Source organism: Rhea pennata, chromosome 5 (assembly GCF_028389875.1).
Source record: "Rhea pennata isolate bPtePen1 chromosome 5, bPtePen1.pri, whole genome shotgun sequence".
NCBI lineage: Eukaryota > Metazoa > Chordata > Aves > Rheiformes > Rheidae > Rhea > Rhea pennata.
This window is the reverse complement of record NC_084667.1, coordinates 24,870,001-24,897,297: the sequence shown is the minus strand read 5'-3', so window position 1 is coordinate 24,897,297 and position 27,297 is coordinate 24,870,001. Positions and strand designations below refer to the sequence as shown.

The 27,297-nt window shown below is 40.0% G+C and overlaps 1 protein-coding gene across 2 annotated transcripts; it reads left to right on the top strand.

Moving 5' to 3' along the window:
• Nucleotides 1–506: 506 nt before the first annotated feature.
• Nucleotides 507–27,064, top strand: CTTN (cortactin). Of its 2 annotated transcripts, XM_062576957.1 has the most exons (15): nt 507–618; nt 3,956–4,039; nt 4,479–4,552; nt 6,581–6,710; nt 10,010–10,120; nt 10,761–10,815; nt 11,270–11,380; nt 12,086–12,196; nt 14,996–15,051; nt 16,107–16,176; nt 16,720–16,868; nt 23,268–23,357; nt 23,450–23,639; nt 24,586–24,657; nt 25,283–27,064. In XM_062576957.1, the coding sequence occupies exons 2-15, from the start codon at nt 3,956–3,958 to the stop codon at nt 25,417–25,419; spliced, it is 1,440 nt and encodes a 479-aa protein (XP_062432941.1). In that variant the 5' UTR covers nt 507–618; the 3' UTR covers nt 25,420–27,064. The 2 variants fall into 2 exon arrangements, with proteins under 2 accessions (XP_062432941.1, XP_062432940.1); XM_062576956.1 differs by lacking the exon at nt 507–618 and having other exon boundaries at nt 3,937–4,039.
• The last annotated feature ends 233 nt before the right edge of the window (nt 27,065–27,297 follow it).

The window sequence follows — 27,297 nt, the reverse complement described above, 5'->3', positions numbered from 1 at the left end:
TTTGCATGTTTAGGGGCCAGAGAAATGTCTCTCAATATATAACTTTAGTTTCAAAAGGAGAAACATGAAATACGCAGAACAGAAAGGTAAGTTGCTTTCATGGTGTCTTATGGACAGCAGTCCTTTACCATGCTAGGACTCTAGGCAGAGAACGTGCACCTCCCCAGCCGCCTGGCGCAGTTTCTGCTGGAACGACGTGCGGCACCGCCCGGCGACGCCTGACTCGGGCTGCAGAGCTGCCGAGGCCCCCGCGCGCCCGCCGCCTCCTTCGGGGCCGCGGTGAGCGCTCCGCGGCGCAGCGCCTTCCCGCCGCCGCCACGCACGCTGTTACTTAGCCGCGCTTCCCAAACGCGGTGCCCGACGTGAGCGTTTTAAAACGAAAGGTTGTCTTCACCCCCCCCCCCCCTCGGCGCTGCGGGGGCGGCGCCCCCCTGCGGCCCGGCCCGGCCCGGCCCGGCCCGGCCCCGCTCCACCTGGAGCCGCCCCGCGCTGCGGGAAGAGGAAGTGGGAGCTCGGGAGAAGCGGAAATCGCTGCAGCCGCCGCCGTCGCCGCCCAGCCGGGAAGCACCGCGGCAGCGAGGGCAGCAGCGGCGGCCGCAGCCGCCGGCGACCACCAGCGTGAGCGACGGGGGCCGCGGGCGGCGGGGCCGGGGCGGGGGGGGAACCGCGCGGCCGCGGCAGCGGCGGCTCCGCGCAGCAGCGAGCGAGCGGGGCCGGGGCCGGGGCCGGGGCCGGCGCGTCCGTCCGCTCCGCGGGAGCCGGCGCGAGGCTTACGTGACTTGTTCTTTATTTGTTTAACGCCGCCAAGCCGTTTGTAACGCGAAGGTTCAGGACCGGTAACCTGGCAGAAGAAAACAAACAAAAAAACCCCAAATTCCCTAAAAAACGGCCGGGTGCGGACGTGAAGGCGAGCGCAGGGAGCTGAGGGCAGGCGGCGGCCCGCGGGCGGGCGGCCGGAGGGGGCGCGGAGGGCGCCGCGCCCGTGCGCCCCGCCGCCGCGCGGCCGCCTCTCCGCGCCGCGGGCGCCTCTCCGCGCCGCGGCCGCCGCCTGGGAAGCGCCGCGCGGAGCCGCCGGCGGCTCTTCGGGGCTTCCTCGGCGTCTGCCTTTGTTCGCGGCGCTGCCCGTGTCCCCCGGAGGAGGGGAATTCCTGGCAGTGTCACCACAAGTGCCGCCTAGGAGGCCGTGAGTATTAATTAGTCATCTCGGGGATGGAGGACAGAGTCGGCCAGATAGATTTGAGGTATATATTTAGCCTCGATGGCTTTGAACTGTAGCGTTTTCTTTTTCCTTCAGAAATTTGACCGTGTGAGTCAGTGACTCGTGAACAGATCATATCTCTCCACGTTCTGTTTTGAAGGGGATGCTGAATAACGAGCTCCGGAGGAGCTCTGGCGAGCCGACGCCAGACGAGATGATCGTCGAGAGCAGTCTGGCGCTCAGTCAGAAATCAGAGAACTTGCTCAAGAATTGCTGCTAAGTTGCTTTCCTCCTTTTCATAATTCAGTTCATAAAACGCAGGTTTGAGACATGGAAAAATATTGATGGTTTTGTGTGTAATTTAGGAAAGAATGTGATCTTCCAACAAGGATTTTTATTTCGTGTTTTAGAAGGGTGAAAACATGCCTTCCTTGATTATTGTTTTTAAGAGTTGGAGGAGGAAGCAAAGAAATCCAGATTTAAAGATCTAGCTATTGTTTATTTTAAACACCCAAGCGCAACTGCATACACAAAACCGAATGAGCGCTGAATGGTGCCAGGACTGCGGATTAGGAAAAAAGGTTGTATTTCATGCTGCTTGGTAGATAGAGCAACCGCGTGCAGGTATACGCGTGATTCAGCTCCTGTAGTTAAAAACTGAGTATAGGTAACGAGCGCTGTGTGCTGGGTGTTAGGGCATAGAGAGATGTGAGCTCTCGCTCTGAGGAGTCAGTTTGTGCTTCGTTAGGAAGTTACACCTTGGATCCCACACTGAGTTTCGTTATTGAGGTGGTTTGATTCTGCTTTCCAGCACTTTCTTTTTGGCGATGGATTGTTTTTTTTTTGAAGGCACTTTGGTAAAGTGAACAGTAGGATCCTATATCCAGAGATACAGGATAGCATGAGACAAGGCTTTAGACTGAGGATATTCTAAGGAGAAGGATAAAGTACCAATGTTTTAAAGGACTTCACAATAAATATTTAGTCTTCTTATTTTTCTGGATATTAAGTAATTTAACAAATACTGGTTCTTAATTGCCATAGGAATTTGGACATGGGAGACCTGAAAAAGTAAAAGAAGTATATGATGTTGTCCTTACCCCCTCCTTCCAGACTACTCTGTAATTTGCTACCTTGGTGTTTGATAATTTTTTAGCTCCTCTCATCATATTTCCTGGCATTTTTGAAATGTTTCACAAAACTGGCACATCAGTGTATTCTATCAGGCTGTAGAACAGGCACTGTTTTTTCTGTATAAAGTTTAGCTATGAATTATTAGTTACGTATTTTTAAATCTGAGTTTGCAGACAGCGCACCGCTATCATAAAATGCTTAGTATTATGGAATTCTATTTTTCATATATAAACTATATACAAAGACAGCCTGTGTCCTAAAGAGACTGCAGTTTAATAAGCAAGTTGTCTCTATGTACAATGGGCTTAGAGATTCAGAACCTTTAAATAATTTAATGCTATTTTTCATATTACATAGCAGATTTACTGTCAGTCTGGTTCTGTGCAAATGTTAATAAATGCCATGTGATCTCTGGAGAACATCTTTCTGACCTAGATATGTGTTTAAAGGGGAGTTTTCGTTCCATTTTCTGTGTAAATGAAATAGTCCATGGCAATCATCCTTATAGTCTATTCTTAATTAGAAAAATAAAGAAAAGTCTGTAACAGGACAGAATGATGAAATGTTGAGAGCTGTATGCTAACGAAAGAAGGAAAACCTTCCTCTGGCTTATGTACCTGGAAAAGGTGGGTGAATAAAAAACTTTTTGTTGTTTTTGGTGCTTTTGCTTTTTAGAAAGATTTGTTTGTTTTGTGTAGGATAGCGGTTATAAAATACAGTCACTAGCAGCAGGCAGGCCATCTTATCCTGCACGCTAGTCACTTTCGAAAGCGTTGACTTAAGTGTCCAACCTGATATTCCATGGAGGGTAAGGTTTTGAGAAAGTGAGATATCTCCAAAATCATTAGCCACTTTAAAGCATTGACTGTTGTTTCTAGGTGATATTTCTTGGCTTTTTATGCGTTTTACCTTTTACTGTCAGTACTCTAGCATTCACCCTCTACTTCGTCCTGAAACATTCAGACAGAAGACTGAGTTTGTATACCTATTTCAGGAGGGATCATCTGCAAAGTGCAGTAACTCGTGTGCTCTGCTGTTACATGCAAGTGGACTAGTGCTTAGATTCTGTGTAAATTTTTTTTATAATTGTTTGAAATTCTTTCATAATGCTGAAACTTATACAACAGAAGAAAGATGCACAGATTATACTGCTTAGTGAACAACATCATGCTCGTCATTACTAATGACTAGGGAAAAAACAAATATTGCTATGCTTTAAACATATGCAAGGGGTCTGGAATTAATGGTGCTCTCAGAAGTGGATGCTGATTATGAGACCCATCTAAATAGAATTAATTCAAAGTACTGATTTAAAGCAGGCTGCTAGGGAATGGAGACACAAATGTTAATATGGGCTTGTTCTCCTTGAAATCGTGTCAATGATTTTTCCTAGCCTTTTTACAGTACCAGTTGGAAAACTAAAGAGAGTTTTCAAACTAGCTTGAGAAGACAGCCAGAGAGCCAATGATCAAATATGCTTTCACTGCAGATATAGCTTAGTATTTGTTCAGTTAAATAATGTGCATTATTGGGAATTTTGAATTGTATCTCCATCAGCCTATACATAATGTAAAATTTACGTGCAACTTGAGCATGACAGTGCTTCTTCTAATGATGTTCCAGATGTGGAAGGCTACTGCAGGTCACACCATTTCTGTCAGTCAGGATGATGGAGCTGATGACTGGGAGACAAATCCTGATTTTGTGGTACGGCTTTTCAAATTCTATCAACTCGGCAGAACTGTGTTATATAATGTGTTAAAGAGTAACTCTTCAGGACAGGGATTGTATCTAAGCAAGATAAACTGATAGGAGCATATTCCTGGCAGGAGAGAAGATTATTTTTTTTTGCCTGTGAGTGATTAACAAAACTTGCCTTGTCTTGTCTGGGTATGGCAGGGTAGTCTGTATCCAGAAGGTTGAAATCAAGAAGCAGCAGCTTTGGGGGACCAGAAGTGTGTTACATGCAGTCCACAAATTGAAAGTGTATAGGGTTCACAGATGACCAGAAGTGAATGTAATAATAGCTAGTTGTCTTAACTTCTCCAGTCTCACTAACTTGTGAAGGCTTTTGCTGTGAACTGTAAAGTCTAGGTATCTAGTAATGTTATGGGTTTTTAACTCTTTTTATGTGTGTCCTTTGCAGAATGATGTGAGTGAGAAAGAGCAGCGCTGGGGGGCTAAAACTGTGAAAGGATCCGGCCATCAAGAGCACATCAAGTAAAGCAGTTCTTTCAAATTTATTAATAGTCACTATACCAAGCAACTTCTAATCCATTCGTGACCTGTTATTTGTATCTTCATGATTAAAACAGGAGATTCCATAGAAGATTATTTGCAACATTTCCAGTCTTTCATAAATGTCAGCATCTTCAGACGTGAAATTAAGATAAGATCCATGGTGTAGGGACTCTTGAATCTTTTTTTTTTATTCGTAGGAAGTATTATTCTTCCTGCCTCTTTTTGTCTGGAAAGTTTCTTTTCTTTGTTTCTATACAAGAGCAAATACTGCCAGGGAAAACGTTTTTGTTAGGTGATTTGAGCAGCTCCATTTGGTACTTTTAGGGTACATTTGGTTCTTTAATTCTTGAACTTTGTTTAGAAAATAGCCTACCAAACTCATAAAAATTCTGACAAGGTAACAAGTTGAGCCCTCTGTCAAAAAGGAAAATGAATGCATTAGAAAAAACTATGTGAGACAAAAATGATCCAGCTTCTGAATCTTCTACTTCTTAGGCAAAGTGTCCAAGGCTTCTCATAACTTTAAGACAATTTTAGGAAGTCTATGATTGTATTTGTTTATGATTGTGTATTTCTGGAGCATCTACCCTCACAGTATATAGCTAATAATAAAGGTCATCAATGTTGTAAATGGAGAGAGAGTTGACCGTGTGGCTTGCTTCAGGGATCAATTTTACTCTTTTATTTGGAATGCAGTAGTGACACCTGCTGGCTGGATATGCTTCGGGAAGCTTTAAACTCAGGTGGCATGGGTTTAAAACACCGATAACAATAGAATCATAGAATCAGTAAGGTTGGAAGGGACCTCTGGAGATCATCTAGTACAACCTCCCCGCTCAGCAGGGTCACCTAGAGCATGTTAGACAGGGTTGCATCCAGGCGGGCCTTGAAGATCTCCAGAGAAGGAGGCTCCACAATCTCTCTGGGCAACCTGGTCCAGTGCTCTGTCACTCTCACAATGAAGAAATTCCCCCTCACCTTCAGGCAGAACTTCCTGTGGTTCAGTTTCTGCCCACTGCCTCTTGTCCTGTCACACAGGGCAACTGAAAAGAGTTTGTCCCCATCCCCTTGACACCCTCCCTTCAGGTACTTGTACACACTGATAAGATCCCCCCTCAGTCTTCTCTTCCTCAGGCTGAAGAGGCCCAGCTCTCGCAGCCTTTTCTCATAGGGCAGGTGCTCCAGCCCTCTGATCATCTTTGTTGCCCTCCGCTGGACTCTCTCCAGTAGCTCCATGTCTCTCTTGTGCTGGGGAGACCAGTACTGGATGCAGTACTCGAGCTGAGGCCTCCCCAGGGCTGAGTAGAGGGGCAGGATCACCTCCTTCGACCTGCTGGCAAGGTTTGTCCTTGCACATACAGGCAGTTCTTGCTTTGGGGAACAGGTGGTGTATGTCTTCTGTGCAGAGAATCATAGAATTGGTAAGGTTGGAAGCTACCTCTGGAGATCATCTAGTCCAACCTTCAGATGAGTGGCCCAGCTCATACGGGGATCAAACCCGTGACCCCTGTGTTATTAGCACCGTGCTCTAACCAACTGAGCATCCTTATTTTGTGTTATGTTTACATCCAAAATGCCCAGCTAGAATCAGGATTCCCTTAAAATAGGGACTGTGTGTTAAGGGATGATCCCTGTTCTGAAAAGTTGTAATCTAAATAAAAAGCACTGAGAAGAACTTAATTTAAGGGGGGACATGAGAATATTTTTGAGGTGTACACAAATTTTAGGTAATTGATTGTAAGGTTATTCAAATAGCAAAACATTCTTCTATGTTATAATCTTAAAACCAGCCCTTTCATTTTTTTTTTCAGACAATGTTTTGCAGTGGAGTGTGTTCTGATTCTCAGAACGTGATGAAGGGCTCTGTATGGGAAGGCCTTGAAAAATACAAGTTGTCCAACTTCTAGGCTATCTTCTTACTTTCTGTTTTCCATCTTTTTGAAGTTATCTTCTGAAACTTCTTTGGTAAAACTTGTTGTATAGCTATTTAATTACCTGTCTTTAAAGTATTCATCAGCTGAGAGAGAACGTCTTCCAAGAACACCAGAGCCTCAAAGAGAGGGAGCTTGAAACAGGACCAAAAGCCTCCCATGGCTATGGAGGGAAATTTGGTGTGGAACAAGATCGGATGGATAAAGTAAGTATGCGTGTTTTCTTGGGATGACAATATAAGTCTTGCTTTGCCTGTGGTCAAGAGACTACCCACATGAGTGAAGCTTGCTGAAGAGTGGTGGTGTTTCAGCTTTGCCAGGACAGTGAACATAGAAGCTCAGATTATTGCATAAGCTTCATGCAGTCATGGCTCACTTTGAGGACAGAATCATCACCCTTATAGCGATGTAACAAGGCCACTTGTAACCACTATCATCCAAGTCTGTGGGTATATTAGAATATCATGCCGTATTTCTTAATCAAATGAAGACTATCCTTTGCAAATAACTGAGCTAAAGTACTTGAAGTGTCAGGGACAAGTATTTCAGATGGCAAATTAGGAATCTGTGAATGATGAAGGGAAGTTCTGGGATGAGCTAGTCTGCTTGCTTATGTCTTGTGTGTAATGTCTTGACCTTGAGTCAAGATTAAAGTTTCTAAATGTATATTTCTAAACTAAGAAAGATCTTAAGGTATGAACAGACCCAGCATTCTTTTTTCATTTTGTATTGTGCCAGCTTTTATGCATATTGAGGTTGCCAAACAATGAAGAAAAGGGTGTATTTCTTCTTTCGTATGAGAAGGTAGTTCTCATCTTAAACAGAGGAAAACATATCAGTGACAAATAATCCACTTATTTTTTTTTTAAAAAAAAAAAAGTACTTTGGTCAGACAGTAATATTTTACCTAAGGACTAAATGGCTGTTTAAGTTGCACTCTATTAATAACAAAGATGATAATTCTTAAAATCGGCCATTAGTCATGGCTAATTTAAGCAATGGCCAGTAGACAACCATATCAAATTTGGGTTAATTTCTTGCATATATTCTGTTGAAATAACTGCTTTGTGAGTAAGAATGATTTTTAGTTTCTTATTTAATTTACTTTCTGGGTTTCTACTGATTTGCCAACTTGAAATTTTACTAGATTCCTATATTTCAGAATAAATTGATGTGTGTAATTCTCAGTAGACCTTTGGAATAGGCTAACCTAACCTGTAAATCTGGGAAAGGAATTTCTGAACAGATTCAATAATTAGAGCTGTTCTGCAGCTCTGTAGCTCTCTATTGTTGGCAATTTATCTCTAGCAAACCAAAGTGAGTACCCTTTCCAATAGGTCAGAATTAATCATCAGGAAAAATTTGGTTCTATCTATCAGATCAATGTTGGTGATACAAGCTGTTTGTAATTTAATTTTTAATTTTTAATAAATAAAGCTTTCTTACAGATAAGTATAGTTTTAAAACCTAATCCTTAAGGTCATGCCTTCAGGAGTACCCATGACTCTGCTAGTGTTAAGGTCTTGACCCATCTGAGATAAATGAGAGTTATTAGAGTGTTGTTGATGGTAGAAGTTTTTGATTGTTTAGGGCAAAACCTTGATGTTGACTTAAAATGAATAATTATATAATTCTATATGCCATACCTCCAGAACTGATTTAAAATGTAGCAGAGTGTTTTTATACTAAGGAATTACAAGGGTCTGAAATCGATTTTTGAAGGAGCTCTAAAAAGAGGTATGTTGGTATACTTGATATATTAATGAAATAGAGAAAGGAACTTTCTCTGTTCTAGTATCACACAAAGAAGATAATGTGCTTATCCTTACCTACCTCAATTCAATAAAACAAAAGGAGGATCACATAATACCACATAAAGTTTAGGCTTTTCAGAACTTCATGTCTTCCAGAAATTCAGTAGGGGAAAAGGAAGAAGAAAAGGAGATGGGAGCCTTTTCTGTCACATTTAACAGTTACTGTACTGCAGAACATCTGCAAAATGAGTAAAGGTCTGAATGGATCAGTCAGGAAAAAAAGGAGCATTTTATATTGCTTTTGAGTTAAGACAGTGTCCTGTTATTGACATTCTTTTGTGTTACCTGATGGGTACTTCAGCCTTTTTGCTCAGTAATAATTTGCTTTCATGATCGTTGTGCATGTTTCCTCCCAGCACCTGTATAAAAAGAACATGTAATACCATCTTTTTTTCCTCTTTACTTACAGTTTCTAGACACCTTGTGTCATCAAATTAATTCAGCTTGGTCCAGCTGGTCCGGTTGCAAAATAAGCAACTTTCCATCCTCAGAGGTTTCAGCTGGGGGCAGTTGTTAAGAGAGTACTCTTGTGTAGCCACAGATGCCGACTTCCCAAAACCAAGGGGTCAAATGCTAGGGTCTGCGGTGTCACACAGGGCTGATGTTTGTGTTGAGTCAGGAAAGGTGTTTGCCACAGAATACAGCCTTTAGACTGTATCTGGACATGGCAACATGAAACAGATCATAGATTCTTCTATTTCTGCCTCTGACAGGAATGATATGCATTTAAGCAACAGCCTCAGATCTTAGATTAAAGTGGAAAATTGCAAGTTTCTCTGGTTGGTGTTCAGTTTTGGCTCTGGACAATAAAAACCTTTCTTTTTGCTATGTTACTTAGCAACCCTCAAGGCTTTAGCATTGATTCCAGTTCTAGGAACTAGAGAGTATCTCTAGGAGGGTGTGTTAGCCCTAGATTAATAAAATACTGGAAAATGTTATCAGTGAGTATGGTAGGATGTACTTTCAGGTGTGTAATTCCATATCCTCTTGTCAGTGACAGCATATCGTAATGGCACCTCAGGTTGCTGTGTTTGGGCTCATGTTCCAGCAAGACTCAAAGAGGAGATTGCAGGGCAGGGATGCATTTCGCAAGGGGAGCTCTTTCTTAATAAAGATGCACTGCTTCATGTTGTGATGCCATCTTGCAAGTGAGGGGAAAGTACAGAGAGTAGACATGTAATGTTGACTTATGAAGAAAGTCAAGGTGCCTCCCTAAAAAAAATGTCAGTGGGAAAATCTGTCTGGAGTTGTATTTGGTCACAATGTAGTATCAGCTAAAACAGATCTGTAAGTCTGTGCCTAACTACCAGGCATGTTTTTTATCTGGAACTAAGCTTCATTTTAAATTTTGCATGACACCAACAGGATTCCATCTATATGTTTCTTGTTTTCATCTGTGTCATTTGATGTATAAATCTAGAGTGTAAAACAGCCTCTATAAAATATAGTCATTGCTGTCAGACTTTCTTGGCACTCCCCTTGCTTAGGCTTTATTGATAACATGGTGACAGTCTTGTAAGGACTTCTCGAGTGAGTAGCAATTCACATGGTAGATAGCTTCAACACAAAGAACAGGGGCTATACACATCTGTAATGATGCTTGTCCTCAAACTGCTTGGTTCGGTGCTTTCTCTCAACTACAGAACTATATAGGACTGATACCTGTTTTTGATCTTTCCATTTTCTTTTAGTCAGCTGTTGGACATGAATATCAATCCAAGCTTTCTAAACATTGCTCTCAAGTGGATTCAGTGAAAGGGTTTGGAGGCAAGTTTGGAGTACAAACAGATAGAGTTGACCAGGTAAGCAGTTTCTTCTTGTACTGCAGTTACCGTAGTAGCTGTGTTTATCAATTTGCATATACAACTGAAAAATTCCAGTACATAAAAATGCTATTGCTGTCTGTTATTAATGCTATGTTTGAAGTTTAGCAGTAAATTGTCATTGACTGTTATGGAGACTAATTTCTGTTTAAATCAAAACAGAAAAAGCCTCTCACGGGAAACTAGGGAAAGAAGTCCTGGTTTACAAAGAGATGTTAAAATACGTCCTTTAACCAGGCAATGTTCTTCACTGAGGTTAAAATCAGCATGAATGTTACAGAAGGAAGGTTTGGGGGGATGGTTTATCTTGTATTGCAACATGAACTACTGAATGGAAATGCTAAATTTCTGTTGTACTTGGTTGCTGAACCTGGCAATATTGCAGTATGTTGCTAGGACAATTTGCTTTGGCAAAGGATGACAAAAACTGAGATTATCATGCAAATGAATGCAGCCTGCAGGTCTTAAGTAGACTCCGCTGGAGTACACTCCAGATCAGGAAGGTCAGAGCAGTACTGAAGGATCTTTTCCTTCAATACTGTTTGTCCACTGAAGTGCCAGCACCTTTTTTTGCTGATGTTTAACTTCTCTCATGTGTACATTCTTATTTCTCTTCTAGTCAGCTGTTGGGTTTGAATATCAAGGTAAAACAGAGAAGCATGCTTCTCAAAAAGGTGAGGTAATCACATCTGTAGATGCATGTTATTTATAAATGTTAGAATAGGTCTCTATTTTTACAGTGTTTGTAAAGGACCTCGCACAGTGAGGCCCCAATCAAATGTTGAGGGATTTGGGTGGAAGAAAAGGTGGAAGAGTGAATTTCAAGGCAATTTCATGAGTTGAAGAGCTTTTAGTAAAAGGAAATGACGTGACTGACTCTTCTTGGAGAAGTGAGGTTCAAGGACATTTTAGAAGGATGGGGAACTGTTCTTTGCTGCATTTCACTGTATTGATTCAGGAGGAAACATTATGAATTGTGGGACTGTCACTATTCTTATTTTCTGTGTTTAAAATTAGACTTAATCTGGTGTGTTCAGGGTCAGTATTTCATTTCTGAAATAATAGGATATGATATTTCTAAAGAAAGCTTTTTCATTTCATTTTTATTGTGCTTTACACTCAATGCAGATTACTCAAGTGGTTTTGGTGGAAAATACGGAGTACAGGCTGATAGGGTGGACAAAAGTGCAGTGGGATTTGATTACCAGGGTAAAACTGAGAAACATGAGTCGCAGAAGGGTGAGTGAACATATATTATGGTGGGTTTCTGTTCTGATCTAGTAGACATTCAAACAGGCAATGTTGTAAAATACTCAGTTTTTTAGGCTGTTGCACTCCTGAACCTGCTGAAAACAAATACTGAATTAAAACTTAGGTCGCTGAAAATTTTACTTCTGAAAAAGACACCTAAAACATAGGTTCTAACCAACTCTAAGTGATGATCCAAGCTGCTGATTATCAGAAAATCAAGTCCTGGATCTTCTCAGTCTGATTTCCAAGGGACCTTACATCCCTATAGGTGTTACTGAAACAAATGTGTAACTGCACAGATCTACAGTCTTTAGAGGCAATATTGAGACCTTTATTATTTATATATCTGCATTGCACATATATGTAGATATGCACATATTGTAAGATTTGGCTTTAGATGGAAAATACATCAAATTATTCAGGTATCTGAATATTACTGAGTAATATTACTGAGTCTGTATGCTGTAATCTACACTGGATTTGGGTTTTTTTCCTGCATTGTGATCCTAAAATTTACTGCATGGTTGTCCTTCCATTTGTTGAGGTAGTTTAGCACAGGCATGAGGACTGAAACATATTATTAATGACAGGGCAGCTTATCCAATAACAGATCTGCCATGTTGCTGTTTTTTTTCTAGATATTGTTTACACCCATAAACTGCAGTAATACTTTCTGGAATTTTATGCACACAGATTATGTGAAGGGATTTGGAGGCAAGTTTGGTGTGCAGACAGACAGACAAGACAAATGTGCGCTTGGCTGGGATCACCAGGAGAAAGTGCAGCTGCATGAATCCCAGAAAGGTATTTTAGTTCACAATTCCTGGCCATTCTTTTTAACTTTGGTTCTTTAGACTCTTTTCGCAGTGTGAACCTTCATCCCCCTTGTATCTCACTGCCTGCACAATACTTATTCTCATGGAAGAGTGACAAGCAGAAGATAAGGTCCAAAGCAACAGCTTCTTCCCTGCCCCTTCATAACCTCACTTTTAATTTAAGGAAATTAAATTAAATAATTTTCCTTTAATTAAATTAAATCAAATAAAATTGATTCCTAGAATTATTCTTCTGTTGGGTACTCCAGCAGGTTTTACTGCAAAAGATTACCTGAAGTCTTGTTTTGGTGCTTTTGTTTTTTACTGTGGGTTAAAAAAGCTGTTCTAAAGCAGCAGTAGTGAATAGTCGTAGCTCTTAGTTAAGAGCTTTTTTCTGCACCAGAATAGCAGCAGGAATATTTCTTCTTTTTTTTTTTGAACTATGCTGTATAGGAATATCTGAAGACTAGTATCTATGGGCCCTATCTAAACAACTTTTAAGAATTCAGTCTGTATTGTACATGTACAATATTAAACACGCCGATGAAGGAAGCTGGTTTCACTTGTAATTGTTGATCCTCTTTTGTCTTGTTTTGGTAAATATTTTATGTATATGTTCATAATAGTGATAAAATACAAGTGTACTATGCAGTATGTATGAGAAATGCTGAGAAGTGCTTTTGTTCTGAGACTTCAGAGTAGTCTTCCTATGTCTAATATATCATGTTGACCTCTTCCTAATCTCAAGTGGAAACATCTTCTGAATTTATACTTACAAAAGTGTATCGAAATTTCTGTTGTCATCCAAAATTATTGGTAATTCAGAAATATTGCAAAGATTACGTTGAGTGTCTCTGACCAAAATTCCTTATTTTCCTCCCTTCGCTTTATTTTAGTACATGTGGCTTCTTTCAGACTATAAGAGTGGTTTTGGGGAGAAATTTGGTGTACAGAGAGAAAGGCAGAACTGATCTGCTGAGGGTTTAAATACAAGGAGAAACTAGCCAAGCATGAATCTTAACAAGGCACCGTTTTCACTTGTTTCTTTTTTTAACAGTGCAGTCACTTCTTACACAGTCTTAACTAGTTGTTTAAGTAGATTGATGCTAGTAAGATGCAGATACTTTCTTGTGCTTATATTCCTACATTATCTAGCAGTGTTTTTCCATTTTATTTTTAAAATGAGTTGCATAAAGGAAGCTTGTATTCAGGAAACAGATATCCAATGTTTAGTTAACAACTCTACAGCATTATATATTTAGTTAATAGCTATACACACAATATGATGATAAAAACATAATTATTAGTATGATGTTAATGACATTGTGTTTACCAGTTTTAAAGTACTAATGTGAAACTTTGCCTGGATAAACCGGTGGAAAAATATTCAAATAAGGACCACATGTGTAACCACTAACAAGCAGTGGATTATTACAAGGTCATTTTAAAGCAATTGTAGTCTTTAAAAGAAGAAATAGGGAATGTCTGGGCTTCTTGGATGAGCAAATACTGTTATAATGCTCTCTTTATTCATTATGAAATAGTTGAGGTACAAACCATGAATTCCTGGTTTTCAGTTATCTTAAAGTGAGAAGTCTGAACCAGGAGAATGTAAGTGTAGTTTGTTTATTCTGGTTGAAAATACATACAAAGCTGAAGAAAATGAGGTTGTTCATTCTGATAGTCAATATCTTTCTGTGCAATAGTGAAACAGTTTCAGACTTCCAGGATGTCAGATGTGCCCTAGCAAAACCTAAGAACAAACACTAAAATATCTGACTAGTTGACCCAAGTGATTCTGGGGCTGAGAGAAAAAAGAGTAATTGTAATTGTTTTCCAGGGACGTCTATGAAAGTCTTTCCATCTACAAAGTCTAAACTTGTGTTCCTACAGATATTTCAATAGCTCACTGTCACCAGAAAGAGATGTTTTTCCAGCCACACACTCTTGCTTTCTCCATCGCACTGGCTCTGGTGCTTGTCAGACATTTCTGAGTAGATTTCCAACTCACTAGAAACAGCAGAAAGCTGATCATTTTAGGGTTTTTTTTATGCCACTAGTGAATTAAACTGGTTCTGGGGTACAGCAAGTGCTAGAGTCAGTAAGAGTGACGGTAAGAGTGTGCAGCAAAGAGGTGGTACAGAACACCATCCCATTTCTGTGGTGGTGAGTTGTTGCAAGATCATGCTGTCTTGGGCCTTTTGGCCTTTCAGGCCTTTGGGCTGTTATTGGCCTGAACTGGCCCTTTTAGTATGCAGAGCAGGAATTACTAATGACTTTAATGTTCATCAGTTGGGTATCATGATTAAATCCCCTGGAATGGGAAATTTGTTATATTTCCTGCCATTCATAGAATGTATCGAATTAAGAAGAAGCAGCTCTGTAGTTACCAAAGACTGGATATCACTGCTTTGAGCAAAGCAAAGTGGCTTAGGTTACGTGACTATTACAGGGGGGTAAGATTTGGTACTGTGAAAGACTGTGTTACAGAAGTGATGCATTAGAAGGGCTCATCCCTTACTCTTTGCTTGAAACCTTGTCAGTCCTCAGTTTAATGTTTACTCAAAGAGTGCACGTGGCCTACAATCCCTCTAATCTGTTGGTGTACCTGAAGGCTCCTGCAGTTATGTATTCCTTCTGCATCGAAATACAAGTTGCATTTTCTTTGGTCACTGTCACTGTGTCTGCATGCCGCTGAAGTTGCTATTTGCATTTGAAATGGTGACTTGCATTTGTTAGAAAGGTGGACAAGAAAACCGCTATTCTGACCATTTTATCCTGCTTTTAGATTACTCAAAAGGATTTGGTGGGAAGTATGGTGTACAGAAAGATCGGATGGATAAGGTAAGTAGCTTGAAAGAGCCATGACTTCAATAGCCAGTAGGGATACAAAATAGCATGGTTAGATTTATAGTGTTCGTCTCTGTTTATGGATATTTCTCCAGTCTAACAGTGAAGTCCTTCTGTGCTTCTCTAAATCTTTTTACAAAAGCAAGGGTATATGATACCAGCATATACATACATGTACGTATGTATGCATGATATGGAAAGCTAAAGCATCAAACTGAAAAGACAGGAAAAATTACACAAAAGAATAAGAAAATCTCTTAATTCCAGGATATCAGTTGTGTCTTCTAACAACCAACTAGTGCCTTATCTTATACATTGAGGATATCCTCCCAAGGGACTGCTTAAAATAGGTGCCCGTTATCTTCCAGCTTTGCCCACTTTTATTAGAAAGAAGTTTCTCTTTAAGGGAATTTATTGCTGTCCTACAACAGTTAGAGACAGGACAGCTGATACCCCGTTTCTATCTCCCAGTTTTTTAATTTAAAAAGCTAGAAGATGAAAAGGTCCACATGGAAATTTATTTACTGAGTTATCCCTCTCAGCTGCATGTAAGTCATTTAAAAGTGAGAAATTAGAAGAGTGTGAAAGTCTGTAGCATTCTTTGCTTTGGTGGCTTCAGAACTCAAAGATCTTTCATTAAAAAAAAAAAAAAAGCTCTTATTTTGCATACTGTCTTCAAAATACTTCCTTTGTTTTAACAATCTGTTTATTTAAGAGAGCTGAATGCTCCCCGTGGATTAGAAATGAAGAACTACACAATAAATGTTTAGGAGGTTGCGTCATTTTCAGTTCTTCTAGGTCGTCAGTTCATAAGCTACATTTTTTTTAATTAATAGTTTAATGTGTCCATGATGATTAATTCTAAATAGTTTGACTTGTAGAACTAATTACTCCTTAAGTTTTGATTCTTACTGATTTTTGTTCTGGTGCTGTGAAAAAAAGATATAAGTAGTATCATAGTAAAACAAGTCACAGATTGATGCTGTCTGAATGTCTTCATAAATTTGTGATGAAAGAACTTGGGGTTTTTGGTGTTTCCTTACTGATAGAATGCAGCAACTTTTGAAGATATTGAGAAACCAACATCAACTTACCAGAAGACCAAGCCAATAGAAGCTGGTAAGCCATTGTTCCAAAATCATTTCTCTGGAGGTGATACTACCCAGAAGCCAACGTACGATTGTTGGTGTAGCAGTGAGGAGTAAGGATCATCTAAAGGGAACCTGTGTATTTGCAGGTCTCTCTGCTCCTCTTTCCCTCCTCCCTTTAGAGATTTTTTGCTTTGGTTTTGTCCTCTTACCCTGAGGAACATATGAGTTGAGGAGGGAAGGTGAAAAGCAAGAGAGAGTAGGGAATAGACTGAGTGAGGTGGTAGAGACTGAACCATGAAAGAAAGGAAGGAGGAGTGAGGAATGCTGCAGAGGATTTTAAATAAAAGAGAAATGGAGCTCACAAGAAGTTTGGGATCAGGAAAGCAGAGGTGAGGGAGAAAGGAGGAATAGAAGGAATTTCTTGAATTCCTTCCTGAATTCTGCTGTGAGTTCAGACAGCAGAAATTGCAGAATCATATTCCATCGTAGTGGGAATTTATACCATAAAGTAATTCCAGGCTACCATTATGCACGTCTTAAACAAAAACACCTGACTTTTTTAATGTTACAGTCACTAATAAAACAAGCAGCATCCGAGCTAACTTTGAAAACCTAGCCAAGGAAAAAGAGCAGGAAGACCGAAGGAAGGCAGAAGCTGAAAGAGCACAAAGAATGGCTAGGGAGAAACAAGAACAGGAGGAGGCTCGAAGGAAACTAGAGGTCAGTAAGATTCAAATCCCACTTGTGCAGCCTGTCTGGTGTGTTTCAGTGTAATGCTGGGAGAAAAGAGTATCTTTTCTTAAAGGATACTTACCTTCTTTCCAGCTAGGCCTAAAGGTGTTTGTGTGTGTATGTGTGTTTGTACTTGTGCTTTATCTGCTTGCAAAGCCAACCTTCTATCAACATGCACCATATGTGTATCAGACATCAAATAGTTGTGACAGACTAGTATCTAATAGTATATGATTTTTTTTGTATTTATCTTGTTCCAAAATAAGCTAGTCCTGAGCACTAATCTAGGCTGTCTGATCTTGTCCTACTTTAGCCTTGTTGCACTTCTTTCTTTTGGTAATATCAAATTCCCTTAGGTGTGGAGGAGTCCGTAAGGGGAGAAACATGTGGTCCCATGCAAATGTTTGTCCAAGAAGTTTAGTAGTACGGTGATAGTTAATGATGCTGATTTCTTTGGAATAAATTTTATAGATGATGGAAGTGGTATCACCCATTGATACAGCACAACCCATGAGGTGAAGGGAAATAATCTTTCAAAGATTAATGCAGTCATAGTTTGGAAAGTAATAAATGTGACATTTAGCATTGACATGTTTAAAAGTTTTATGGTTTCTGGGTTACTCATGAGCAGAATTATTCCAGAAACTACATCTTACTTGGTTTATAGAATTTGTGTTTTTGGTGAAACTCTACTGCTGAGATGGAATGGTCAATACATTAATAGTAATTTATCCTTTGTGTCCAGTTCATTCACTTTGTTGCACAGTGCCTCAGGTACCTTGTTGCCGTAGGATCAGTAATACTAAGGATCTGCTATTTGCAGACCTATAACTTTTCACCCAAGGTGCTTTTCCAGAGCCTCTGTGGCAGTTTCCCCTGTGATCTCATGATGTTATTCTGGTCTCATGGTTTTGCACTTGCAAACCCTGATACTGTTCTGTCAGGTTCTCCTGCAAAGTGACGGCCACTGGTGTGAGATTCGACCCTTTTTCCCTCTCCCCTTTGCTCCTTGTTCTGCACATACTGATTTATACTAGAGAAGACCACACATAGTGCACAGTAACAGATCCTAGTCCTTAGCATGCTTGATAAGTAGTAGCCAGTAATCCATGTGCAGAGACTTAACATCCAACCAGTATGCAACACTGATGCCTAGTTAGCATACTCTCACTAGGGTGAACAGTGTCACAAGCAAGGACAGTGAATGGGGAGTGTGAGCAGGTCCTGATGAAAAATAGGTACTCTGGCAGAAGCAGGGCGAAAACTGTCATCCTCATCACCTTCATCATTGCCACCTGCTCCACTGAAGAGATGCCCCAGAATTGTATGCTTGTCTGGGACCTCAGATGCTGTTTTTCCTGGCTTACTAGCCAGGAAAATTAGAGTTTTCCCATTTCTACCTGTCTCTGTCTGTCTCCTCTTTTGTTTTTCACCCAAAATAATTTTCATCACTAGTCAATGCATGTCATCAGCTGCGGATCCTGCTAGTAAATCTTCTTGCATGTGAATTTGTCTCAATGTCCACTGGGCGATAGCTTGAATCTAGGAAAAACTGTTAGCTGGATTCTCAGATTCATTCAGTCATTTTCTTAACAACAGCTGGTTTTGCAGATATGGCAGCTGTTTTCCTTCAGCAGGCTGTTGCTATGGGGTGCCTGAGCATGCACCTCTTTTCCTTATGACTTCGAGATGCGCAGTGTGAGCAAGTTCACATGAACAGCATGTTTGCCACACACATGCATTATAGGATGAATGAGAATTCATCTTTGTGTACCCGTGACTACTTCTAATGCTACTTTTCATCCATTTGTACTTTGTGGATTTCTAATACCTTGCTGCAACCAACATTCAAGTTTCTTCACTGTCCTGGAGAAAAACATGTTAGTCCATTAACACAACATTTCTCACTCTCTCAAACATGGGACAGGAAGAGACAGGGAGCTGAAGTTCAGAAGTCAGTCTTTTCTGTTTGATAAGATCAGTAAGTTTGCTCTAGGCTGCCACTCTGAGCATTAGTCATCCTGGGCTGCTCAGTGTCTTTCTCAGCACTGGCACTAACCTCTGGCACTAAGCCAGTCAGAGGGAAGTTAAACTTTGCCTTGAGGAGATTCACTTGGTTTCCCTCTCCTCAGAGCTCTAAAGCTGAGATGCATCCAGTTCATATGGTTACCCATCTTCGGATGATTGAAGTTTATGCCTTGGCACTTGTTCATTCGAAGCCACAACAAAGTGCTATCAGCATGTATCACCACCTTCTTCTGGAGCAGCCATTCAGCTGGTAGCCCCCCAGCTCCTCTAGCCATTGCCAGCTGTCTTCACTCCTGAACTACTGTCCTCCATTCCCAGCATATTTCAGTATGTTCAAGCTTATGCATCACCAGTATCTATCTGATTGTGCCCCTTATGATGTAATTCTTCACTTCTTGTCCTCCTCAGCCCTTGTCCTTGCTACTAGCACTGCAACTTTAGAAGTGACATAGTCCCTCAGCTCTGGGATCAGTTCTGCTTTTGAAAGTGCAGCTTCACACTTTTCCTGGCACTTCTCTTCCTGGATCCAGGCATTAAGTTTGGATAGCATTATGACTTAAGAGTTGGTATTGTTATCCATATAATAGGAGGATTTGCTTCAGTGGGTACTTTCTCAGTTCTTCAAATGACAAGCATAATACAGCTTGGTGGATATCACAAATGTTGCTTTGATAATAAAGCCATTCTGCAGCCATGAGATCACTTTGGAAAGCCCTTGCTTCCAGTTAACTTTTGAGAGAATGGGGGAGAAATTATTAGTCCCTAAGGGAAATGGATTTTATCAATGTTTGTCTTGCTCTTTCTTTTCTCTCTCTAAGGTGCATGTTTTCACACGGCAATAACTATTTCTTCATTACTACTTCTGTTCTCAGACAAGAAGACTGATGCTTCCAGGTCTTTGCAGTTAGTTTGTCTGAAGCTTCTTAGGTCATCTTCAAGGTGCTAAACAACACCCATATCTAGGGACTGTTGTTTCTTTACTCTGATTTGGTTGTTATCCAGAGAATTTACAAAAGCAGTGTCTGTAAACAGTACAGTCCATTCTTGAACACCTGGGTCTTTAAAGCAAATACTCTGAAGTGAGAAACCTACATTATTATCGTACAGCAGTTACTGACTCCCAGATGGTAAGAGCTCTCTTGCTGCTAGTCCCAGAGTATTTTATACTTAATTCAGCACTTGACTTGTTGGCAACTACCTCATCAAACTGTACCTGTACTACCTGTACCTCTCCTAGAGCATGTGGCAACTTTACTGATCTTTCCTGTACTTTATTCCTTGCTCTGCACTTTCCCTATAAGCAGGTTGCCATTGCTCGGGGTACAAGGAAGCCCTTAAGTCCCGTCATGTGGTAGCAGCCGTTTGCAGGCGATTGTCCTCCTTGTTCCCTCTGACTTCACAAGAAGTGATACTGGTATATTCCTTTAAGGTTTAGAAAATACTATGTAGTTTCATTGTACCGTGCTTGCATTGCCATGAGGAACAGCAGCTTCGTGCCAGTGTTCTGGAGATTGAGGCCATTTGGAGAACAGAGCTTTCCTGCTTTGCTTATGTGGTTATGGCAGAATAATACAATTTAGGGGAGATTCCTTGTTCCCTCAAGATGACACGTGCTGTAAATGGTAGGTGTGCAGACAACAGGACTCTCTGAAGTTCGCACATGTCAGTCCTTCAGCTCTGCTAGATGAGCTGTGTTACAGTGCTCAGTGAGAAGTGGGAAATCTGCCCTCGTGGTCATGTGAGGATTTTTCACTTGTTGCACAACTGACAGGAGTATTGATGGGTTTATTTTGTTGGGGTTTTTTTGTTTTTATTTTCTTGAGGGAAGGTTTGTGTCCAGGGTTGGTCTTGGGTACAGTCCTGTTATTGGTCAAATGGACTGGTGCATGCAGTTGTCCAAGTACCTCTGTTGCCAAGAGTTTTGGTTAGGTTAAGGCAGGACAACAGCCTGTTGGTTCTTATTGTCCCCATGGGGCCTAAGCATTTTGTTATCAGGCCTTTATCTCTCAGTGACTTCTTCAGTTCTGTCTGTCTGAAATCTGTAATTGTCTGTCTCACTCATCTCACTCTTGAAATAATATAGCTATGATAATATGCTATGATGCTGAATGACTCTCCATTAGAATAATCACCCTTTTCCAGTTGGAGCCATTTTTATAACCAGCAAGGAGGATCTTGGCAAATTAATTAGGATTTCTGCTTAGGATTCCCATTGGTCTGTCACCGCTTCCATTTCATCATCTCGTCTGAGTGAGGGAAAAATTAAGCTTCTCCCTTACTCTCTTGCCATTCATTTTGGATGGTCATTTGCTCATAAGTAAGATTTGTGGAGGGTAGTGAGTTTGAGTTCTGTTATCCCTTTCAGCTTTTCCATTGAGGTTTCCTTCTGTTGAGGAAACAGTTCTCCAAAATGGTTTAAATGTAGTAACACAGCTTTTTGTGAGTCACTGAACTGTTGTCTTTTTTTCCTTTCTCTCTCTACTTTCTTTACTGTTATTTTTACTGTAAGTGTGGGATAAATTCACGCCCTTATGCTTGATTTTTCTTGTGCTTCATCAAAGATTCAGTTGCCTGGACACATTTGAAGTTTTTTTCCAAAGCTGATATTTAAATTTCTCCATAACTAGATGATTAATGTTTTTCCAGACTGAACATCTCCAAGGTTAACTGTGTGATTCTCCAGACATTGCAGGAGGGAGGACAAAGTTAAGGGGAAATTAAGTTTCACTAGGTGTGCCCATTGCTCACAAATTGATCATGAAAGGACAAGGCATGCAAATGCAGCATCCATAGATACTGCAAAGGAGGTGGCAGAGGAACTTTGACCTTAAGAAGACTTTATTTCTTTAAAAGAACCTCCTTGTGCAGACAGAAAGTTCTCTCACTTTAAGAAAGTATGTGGGCATACGTACTCCCACAATGGGAATGTACATATGGACTGCATTCCTTCAAGAATCCTGCTTATTGGTAATCCTTTTTCTTTTTTGCTTTTCACATATGTCACATAGTCAAATGGTGTTCAGGGAGCAGCTCTTTAACTGCTGTTTTGAATCAGCCAGTGCCTCATGATTTTTAGCTAGCTTCTGCTATCTTGGAGAACAATTCAGGATGCAGTTTCACATGGAGCATTTTAGTGTGGAAGAAACGCAGCTCTGAGGCTGCCTGAGGGAGGCCATGTGTTTTAAATGTTTTATTGCAATCATACTGTGGCTATCTTAAATGTTAAACTGTAGAACTCAAACTGTTTCAGTGTTTGAAATTGTTAATGGATTGATAACAATTAATTTGTCCCCAAATTATTTATTAGATTTGAGTTTTAATAAATGCTTTGCTAGTGCTTTTTCATTTGTAGTACAACAGTTAAAAGTGGGGAAGGGCTGGTCACATGAGGACAGATTTTCAGGAAAGTTCAATACCAAGTTTTGAATTGGTCTTTACAGATGACTCTGTTTTTAAGACACATTTTTCTTTCATTGCTTGATGTATTTGGTTCTGAGCTGTGACGAATAATGGAAAGAAGAATTCTGGTGCTTCATCTCTGCACTGTGATTTCTCCTGAGGATCCTTTGGGGAGTTGAGGCTTGATGCACTTGAACAACTGCAGTGCAGTCTCCCACTCCTTGCCATTCCCCCTTTTTTTTTTGGTATAATAAACAAGAAAGCTTGGCTATGGATCCACAGTTTCTTTTCCTCTAAGTAAGGCACAATGAAATAACTGGCTGACAGTACCATATAGATACTACCAAATATATATACTGAGTATAGCGGAATACAACAGTGATACTGCTTTTATTTCTGCCACTTTGAATTCTTCTAGGCACTTGAAGCCCTCACTGTCAGTATATAGAAGATTTAATTTTGTCCTAGCTTCTGCCTTGTCAGGTGCTGTGCAGACCTACAAAAGCTTACAGGATTGTTTCTAATCAAAGATGATGTATCAGTGCTGTAACTAGATCATGGAGGCATTAGGTTCTCTGAACTTACGCTAATCAGTTAATGAACAGAATATATTGAATACAGAACCCTGCAGCTCCTGTGGAAACATGCCAAAGAACATTGGGTACTCTGTTTTTAAGCACATATATTCATACATACTGTGTGGTTTTTATTTCTTTGTTTTTTTGCTTCTGTTTTGCTGTATCACTGAAGCTTTACTGTTACAGTCAGTCCAGACCTTCAGGCAGGCATAATGATCCAGTCAGTCCAGTCCTATTTTTCTGTTCTTTATCTGACTCAGTTTATTTCAGAATATGTTGTTTTATCTCAGGCAGTTTTGGAGGCTTGCTTCTTGTTCAGTGCCATGGAATCATATAGTGTCAATGTCAGGCTAATTGAAGCTTTTCTTTCGCTTTGATTAAGGAACAAGCTAAAGCCAAAAAACAAACTCCACCGCCATCTCCTACCACACAGCCAGCTGAACAGAAGGCACCCTCAAGCCCAGTCTATGAGGTTTGTTAGAAACATTTACAGTAACTAGTTCTGGTCCTAAGTATAGGAACCTTTTTATAAAATCCTGACAAACTTCGTCTATATTTTTGCAGGATGCAGTTTCCTATGAAGCAGAGTCTGCCCACAAGAGTTCTAGTGCAATGTATTCAGCTGCGCATGAGCCAGAATCTGGCTACAAAGCTGCAGAGTCGGACTACCAAGAAGCAGTAAGTCAGCGAGAACCAGCATATGAGCCGGAGACAGTCTATGAAGTGGCAGGGGCAGGAGACCATTATCAAGCAGGTAGTATTCATTTCTGATGCAAACCCTTCAGTATAGATGAAGCTTTACTTCCTTGGGCAATGATTTAAAAAATACTTGTGCTAATATCTCTCTGACCTGGTTTTCAAAGTCTTGATCTGCTTAGAATTTTTAGATTCTGCACCAACAAATTTTAATTAGAAAACAAAGACATGGCTAGGGGAAGGTTGAAATTATTTAACTTCTGTGGGACGGTGTTGGAATAATTATGATGGTCTCCAGTGTATTAATTCATACAGAAAATTAGGAATAATCATTTCCACCCTGTGTAATGCAATTCAAGTTCAGAAAAAAACATAAAAGTTGTACTTCAAGTGAGTGTCAAACCAATGCTAACCTTACCAGGTAAAAAGTTATAACAACAGTTTTTTGATTTTTAAATTCATTTGATATGTTTAGTAGCGATGAGGGAATGCAGTAATAAAGTCTGAAACTAAAAGTGTCATTGAAAGAATACAGTTGTCTTGAATTTCTCTTTTTCTCACCTCTTCTGGTTACTAAATGAGATGTGAAGAATGAATCTGTTCTGGTACAAAAACTTGGAAATTCTGAACAGACCTCTTCCCCCCTCACACCCATGTGTACTTAACAAATTGTATTAAATAGTCTCTTACACACTGCCCTTGGGCTTAGTTGCTATTTTGTCACAATTTACAAAAGTTTTCCCCGAATAAGGCTAATTATTTTCTGTTGTGTTAAATACCCATTTATGAAGGCTTCCTTTCAGAGTTTAGTTACATGTGTGGTAAAAAAAAAAAAAATCTATATCAGAAGGTATGTCAGCACTGCTAAAGATTTGCATAGTGATTCCCTGCTTCATTTGTGTGTTAGCTGTAGAATTAAAGTGGGGTACTGCAGTATAAGAACTCTGGCTGTATAGGTAGTGTGCATTACCTTTTTAATTTGTTTCTTGTTTAACTCTCTTTAGAAGAAAATGCTTATGATGAATATGAAAATGAACTTGGAATTACAGCCATAGCCCTTTATGATTATCAGGCTGGTAAGCAAAGCTCTTGTTCTTAAACTCGTCTTTTGAAAACTTTACTCTCTAAAGGTTACAATCTGGATTTTCTGTTTCCATCCGTCTTGTAGCCTCTTGTACTATACATGAAATGTATTTTATGTATTACTATATATGAAAAGAAGATAGGAAGAATTAGCAGTGCTTAGCAAGTACATGGTTAGTGATTAGCAATAGCATTGAGGCACTTTGAAAACCATTATTCACTGTTTCTGTAAATAGCAGAGGTTTCCAAAATCTGTGCTAAACAAGTGTTGTACAGCCTTAGCGTAAGCAGTCAATTAGTATCTTGACTGGTTAATTCTGAGGAGTATCAAAGAAAGTGGTTCTCTACATGTTAGATAGCAATTGCTGTTCTAAGCTAGAAATGCAGCCAACGTGCAGTGGATAAAAAACAACTGCCTCGTCACTTCTGAGGATAAGGAGGCTGCGATCATTACAGATTGTCATTGCCCAGCACCCTGTTTCAAACAGCCCTGATGAGAGAAGGAAGGTGGTAGCTGGGTGTGTTGTATTTAGCAGTGGTAGACTGGTAGATGAGTTTGTACTGTGGGCTGCTGCTGTGTAAACTCTGAGCTGATGGCTTCTTCCACTTTCTCTCCAGCCGGTGATGACGAGATTTCCTTTGATCCAGATGACATCATCACAAACATAGAAATGATTGATGATGGCTGGTGGAGGGGTGTCTGCAAAGGCCGATGCGGGTTGCTCCCAGCGAATTATGTGGAGCTGAGACAATAGAGATGATTGTCTACTGGATATGCCTTAATTCCACAGTCAATAAATCTGACTTAATACACTACAAATCATGATGCTTTTCTGAGGATGGAGGGGTATATACATACTGCTTTTATATTTAATACTTTGCTGATGCTTTTTAAAATGTTAATGCCACAGAAGTTGCTAATATATTGTAACAATTACATTCTTCACTAAGGCTCTTAAAATGATTTTCATGCATTTTGAAATATTTCTTCTCTGCCAAATTAGCAATTGTCATAAAAAGCCTTTTCAAGGGCAGTTAGCTGTCTGTCTAATTATTGCATGTTTCACTCATAAGTGAGCAGATTTACCTAGTGTTTAAGTCTAGTTAGTCTTCCACTAAATGTTATCAGCTAAGAAAATCATGGCTATGCAGGTTATTTGCATTTCCACCAAGTAGGGGGTAAAGGAGGACTGGGGAGGGGCATAATTTTTTATTTTCTTTTCCAGATAGTGTGTGAAAAGGAGAAGAGAATGCTTGGAAGTTGCAGCTAATGGCAGTTAATCCAGTACTGGCCAATATATAGGGAATAGTAAATATTATGAAGGAAACAGTCTGGTTACTTTTTCCTTCTTTTAAAGTGAGGTTTCTTGGCTTTTGCATGGATTTTCCTGGTCTTGCTCCTCCACTTCATGTTATTCTAGAGGAGGGCTGCAAACGCTTTAGCGCTGACTGTCCCTAATCTCTTTCACTGCCTGTTTGCTTGTTTTACCTTCCCCTCTCCTCTGTCCCAGGGAAGCCATAAAAAGTTGCTATACAAGTGTTGAGTCACCCAGAGAGATTCCTGCTTGTTCGAAGGGAAACTGACATCCAAATCTGTGTGACTGTCTACAGGAATAGACTCGTTGCTTTAAAATGGGAAAAAAAGACAGCATGGAATTGCAATTGCATTCTGTGTACAATAAATCTTTTGTTCATGCAATGAAACAGGCAGACCTGCTGTGCAGTAATAACATTTTATATAACTGTATTTAAGTCAAGGAATGTTACACAAATATTTGATTTAAAACCATCATAGATAACCTCCATTTCTAAGCCACACAGATACACTACTTTTTTCTATGTTCAGCAGAAACTGCCAGTAACATTCTACTAAACAATGGAATTAATTTTCTTCTTTGCCAAAATTAAAACTGAAACTCTTGCTATTCTAAAAAGATGACTTCTCTGCAGATTCAGGGTCCCTACCAAAGATAGTAAGTTGCATCTAAAAATGGACATGTTAAATGTATGTACTGTCTGTTTCCACCTTCTGATCAAAATGGGAATGGCAGAATTGGTATACTAGCTAAGAAAGAATGCAAAAAACTTTTATCAACTGTAAATTTGGACCAATGGAATACAGAAGAACTTGTATAAAATGGTAAAATGTATAACGTATCTAGCAAGAAGGCATCATGTTGAAACCAGTTCTTGAATGGTTGGGACAATCCTTAATGAATGTCATATGTATGTCATGATTATATATACATATATTTTTTTTCTTTCTTTCCCACAGTCTCATTTCTGTGTTGTATTTGCATTACTAGGGTTGGGTTTTATATGCAGTTTATTTTATCCAATTTTGCATAGACACCTCATAGGGTATATGATTTTTGTAAATTAAATATTCAATAAACTTTTTGAACCATTTGCATGGACTGTTTTTGCATTTTTAAATTACTTTGTCCAACTCCCACAGATGGTTCATCTAATCACTTTTGTCTAAAGCTGCACATGGGACTGACTTGCGTACCACAAATAATGCTTCTCACAGAGGACTGCGGCATGACGCTTGCTGCTGTTGTGAAGGCCACCTAAAGGACAGCTGCATTCTTCTAGGTTGCCACTGACTTCCGAATACTTCCCTTCCTCAG

What these genes read in the sequence shown, in the direction of transcription:
- CTTN (XM_062576956.1), top strand. Translation starts at nt 3,944, where the DNA reads ATGATGTTCCAGATGTGGAAGGCTACTGCAGGTCACACCATTTCTGTC. An exon ending in GACCAAGCCAATAGAAGCTG is followed by an intron (nt 16,177 to 16,719) that starts GTAAGCCATTGT and finishes TTAATGTTACAG; the next exon opens with TCACTAATAAAACAAGCAGC. An exon ending in AGGAGACCATTATCAAGCAG is followed by an intron (nt 23,640 to 24,585) that starts GTAGTATTCATT and finishes AACTCTCTTTAG; the next exon opens with AAGAAAATGCTTATGATGAA.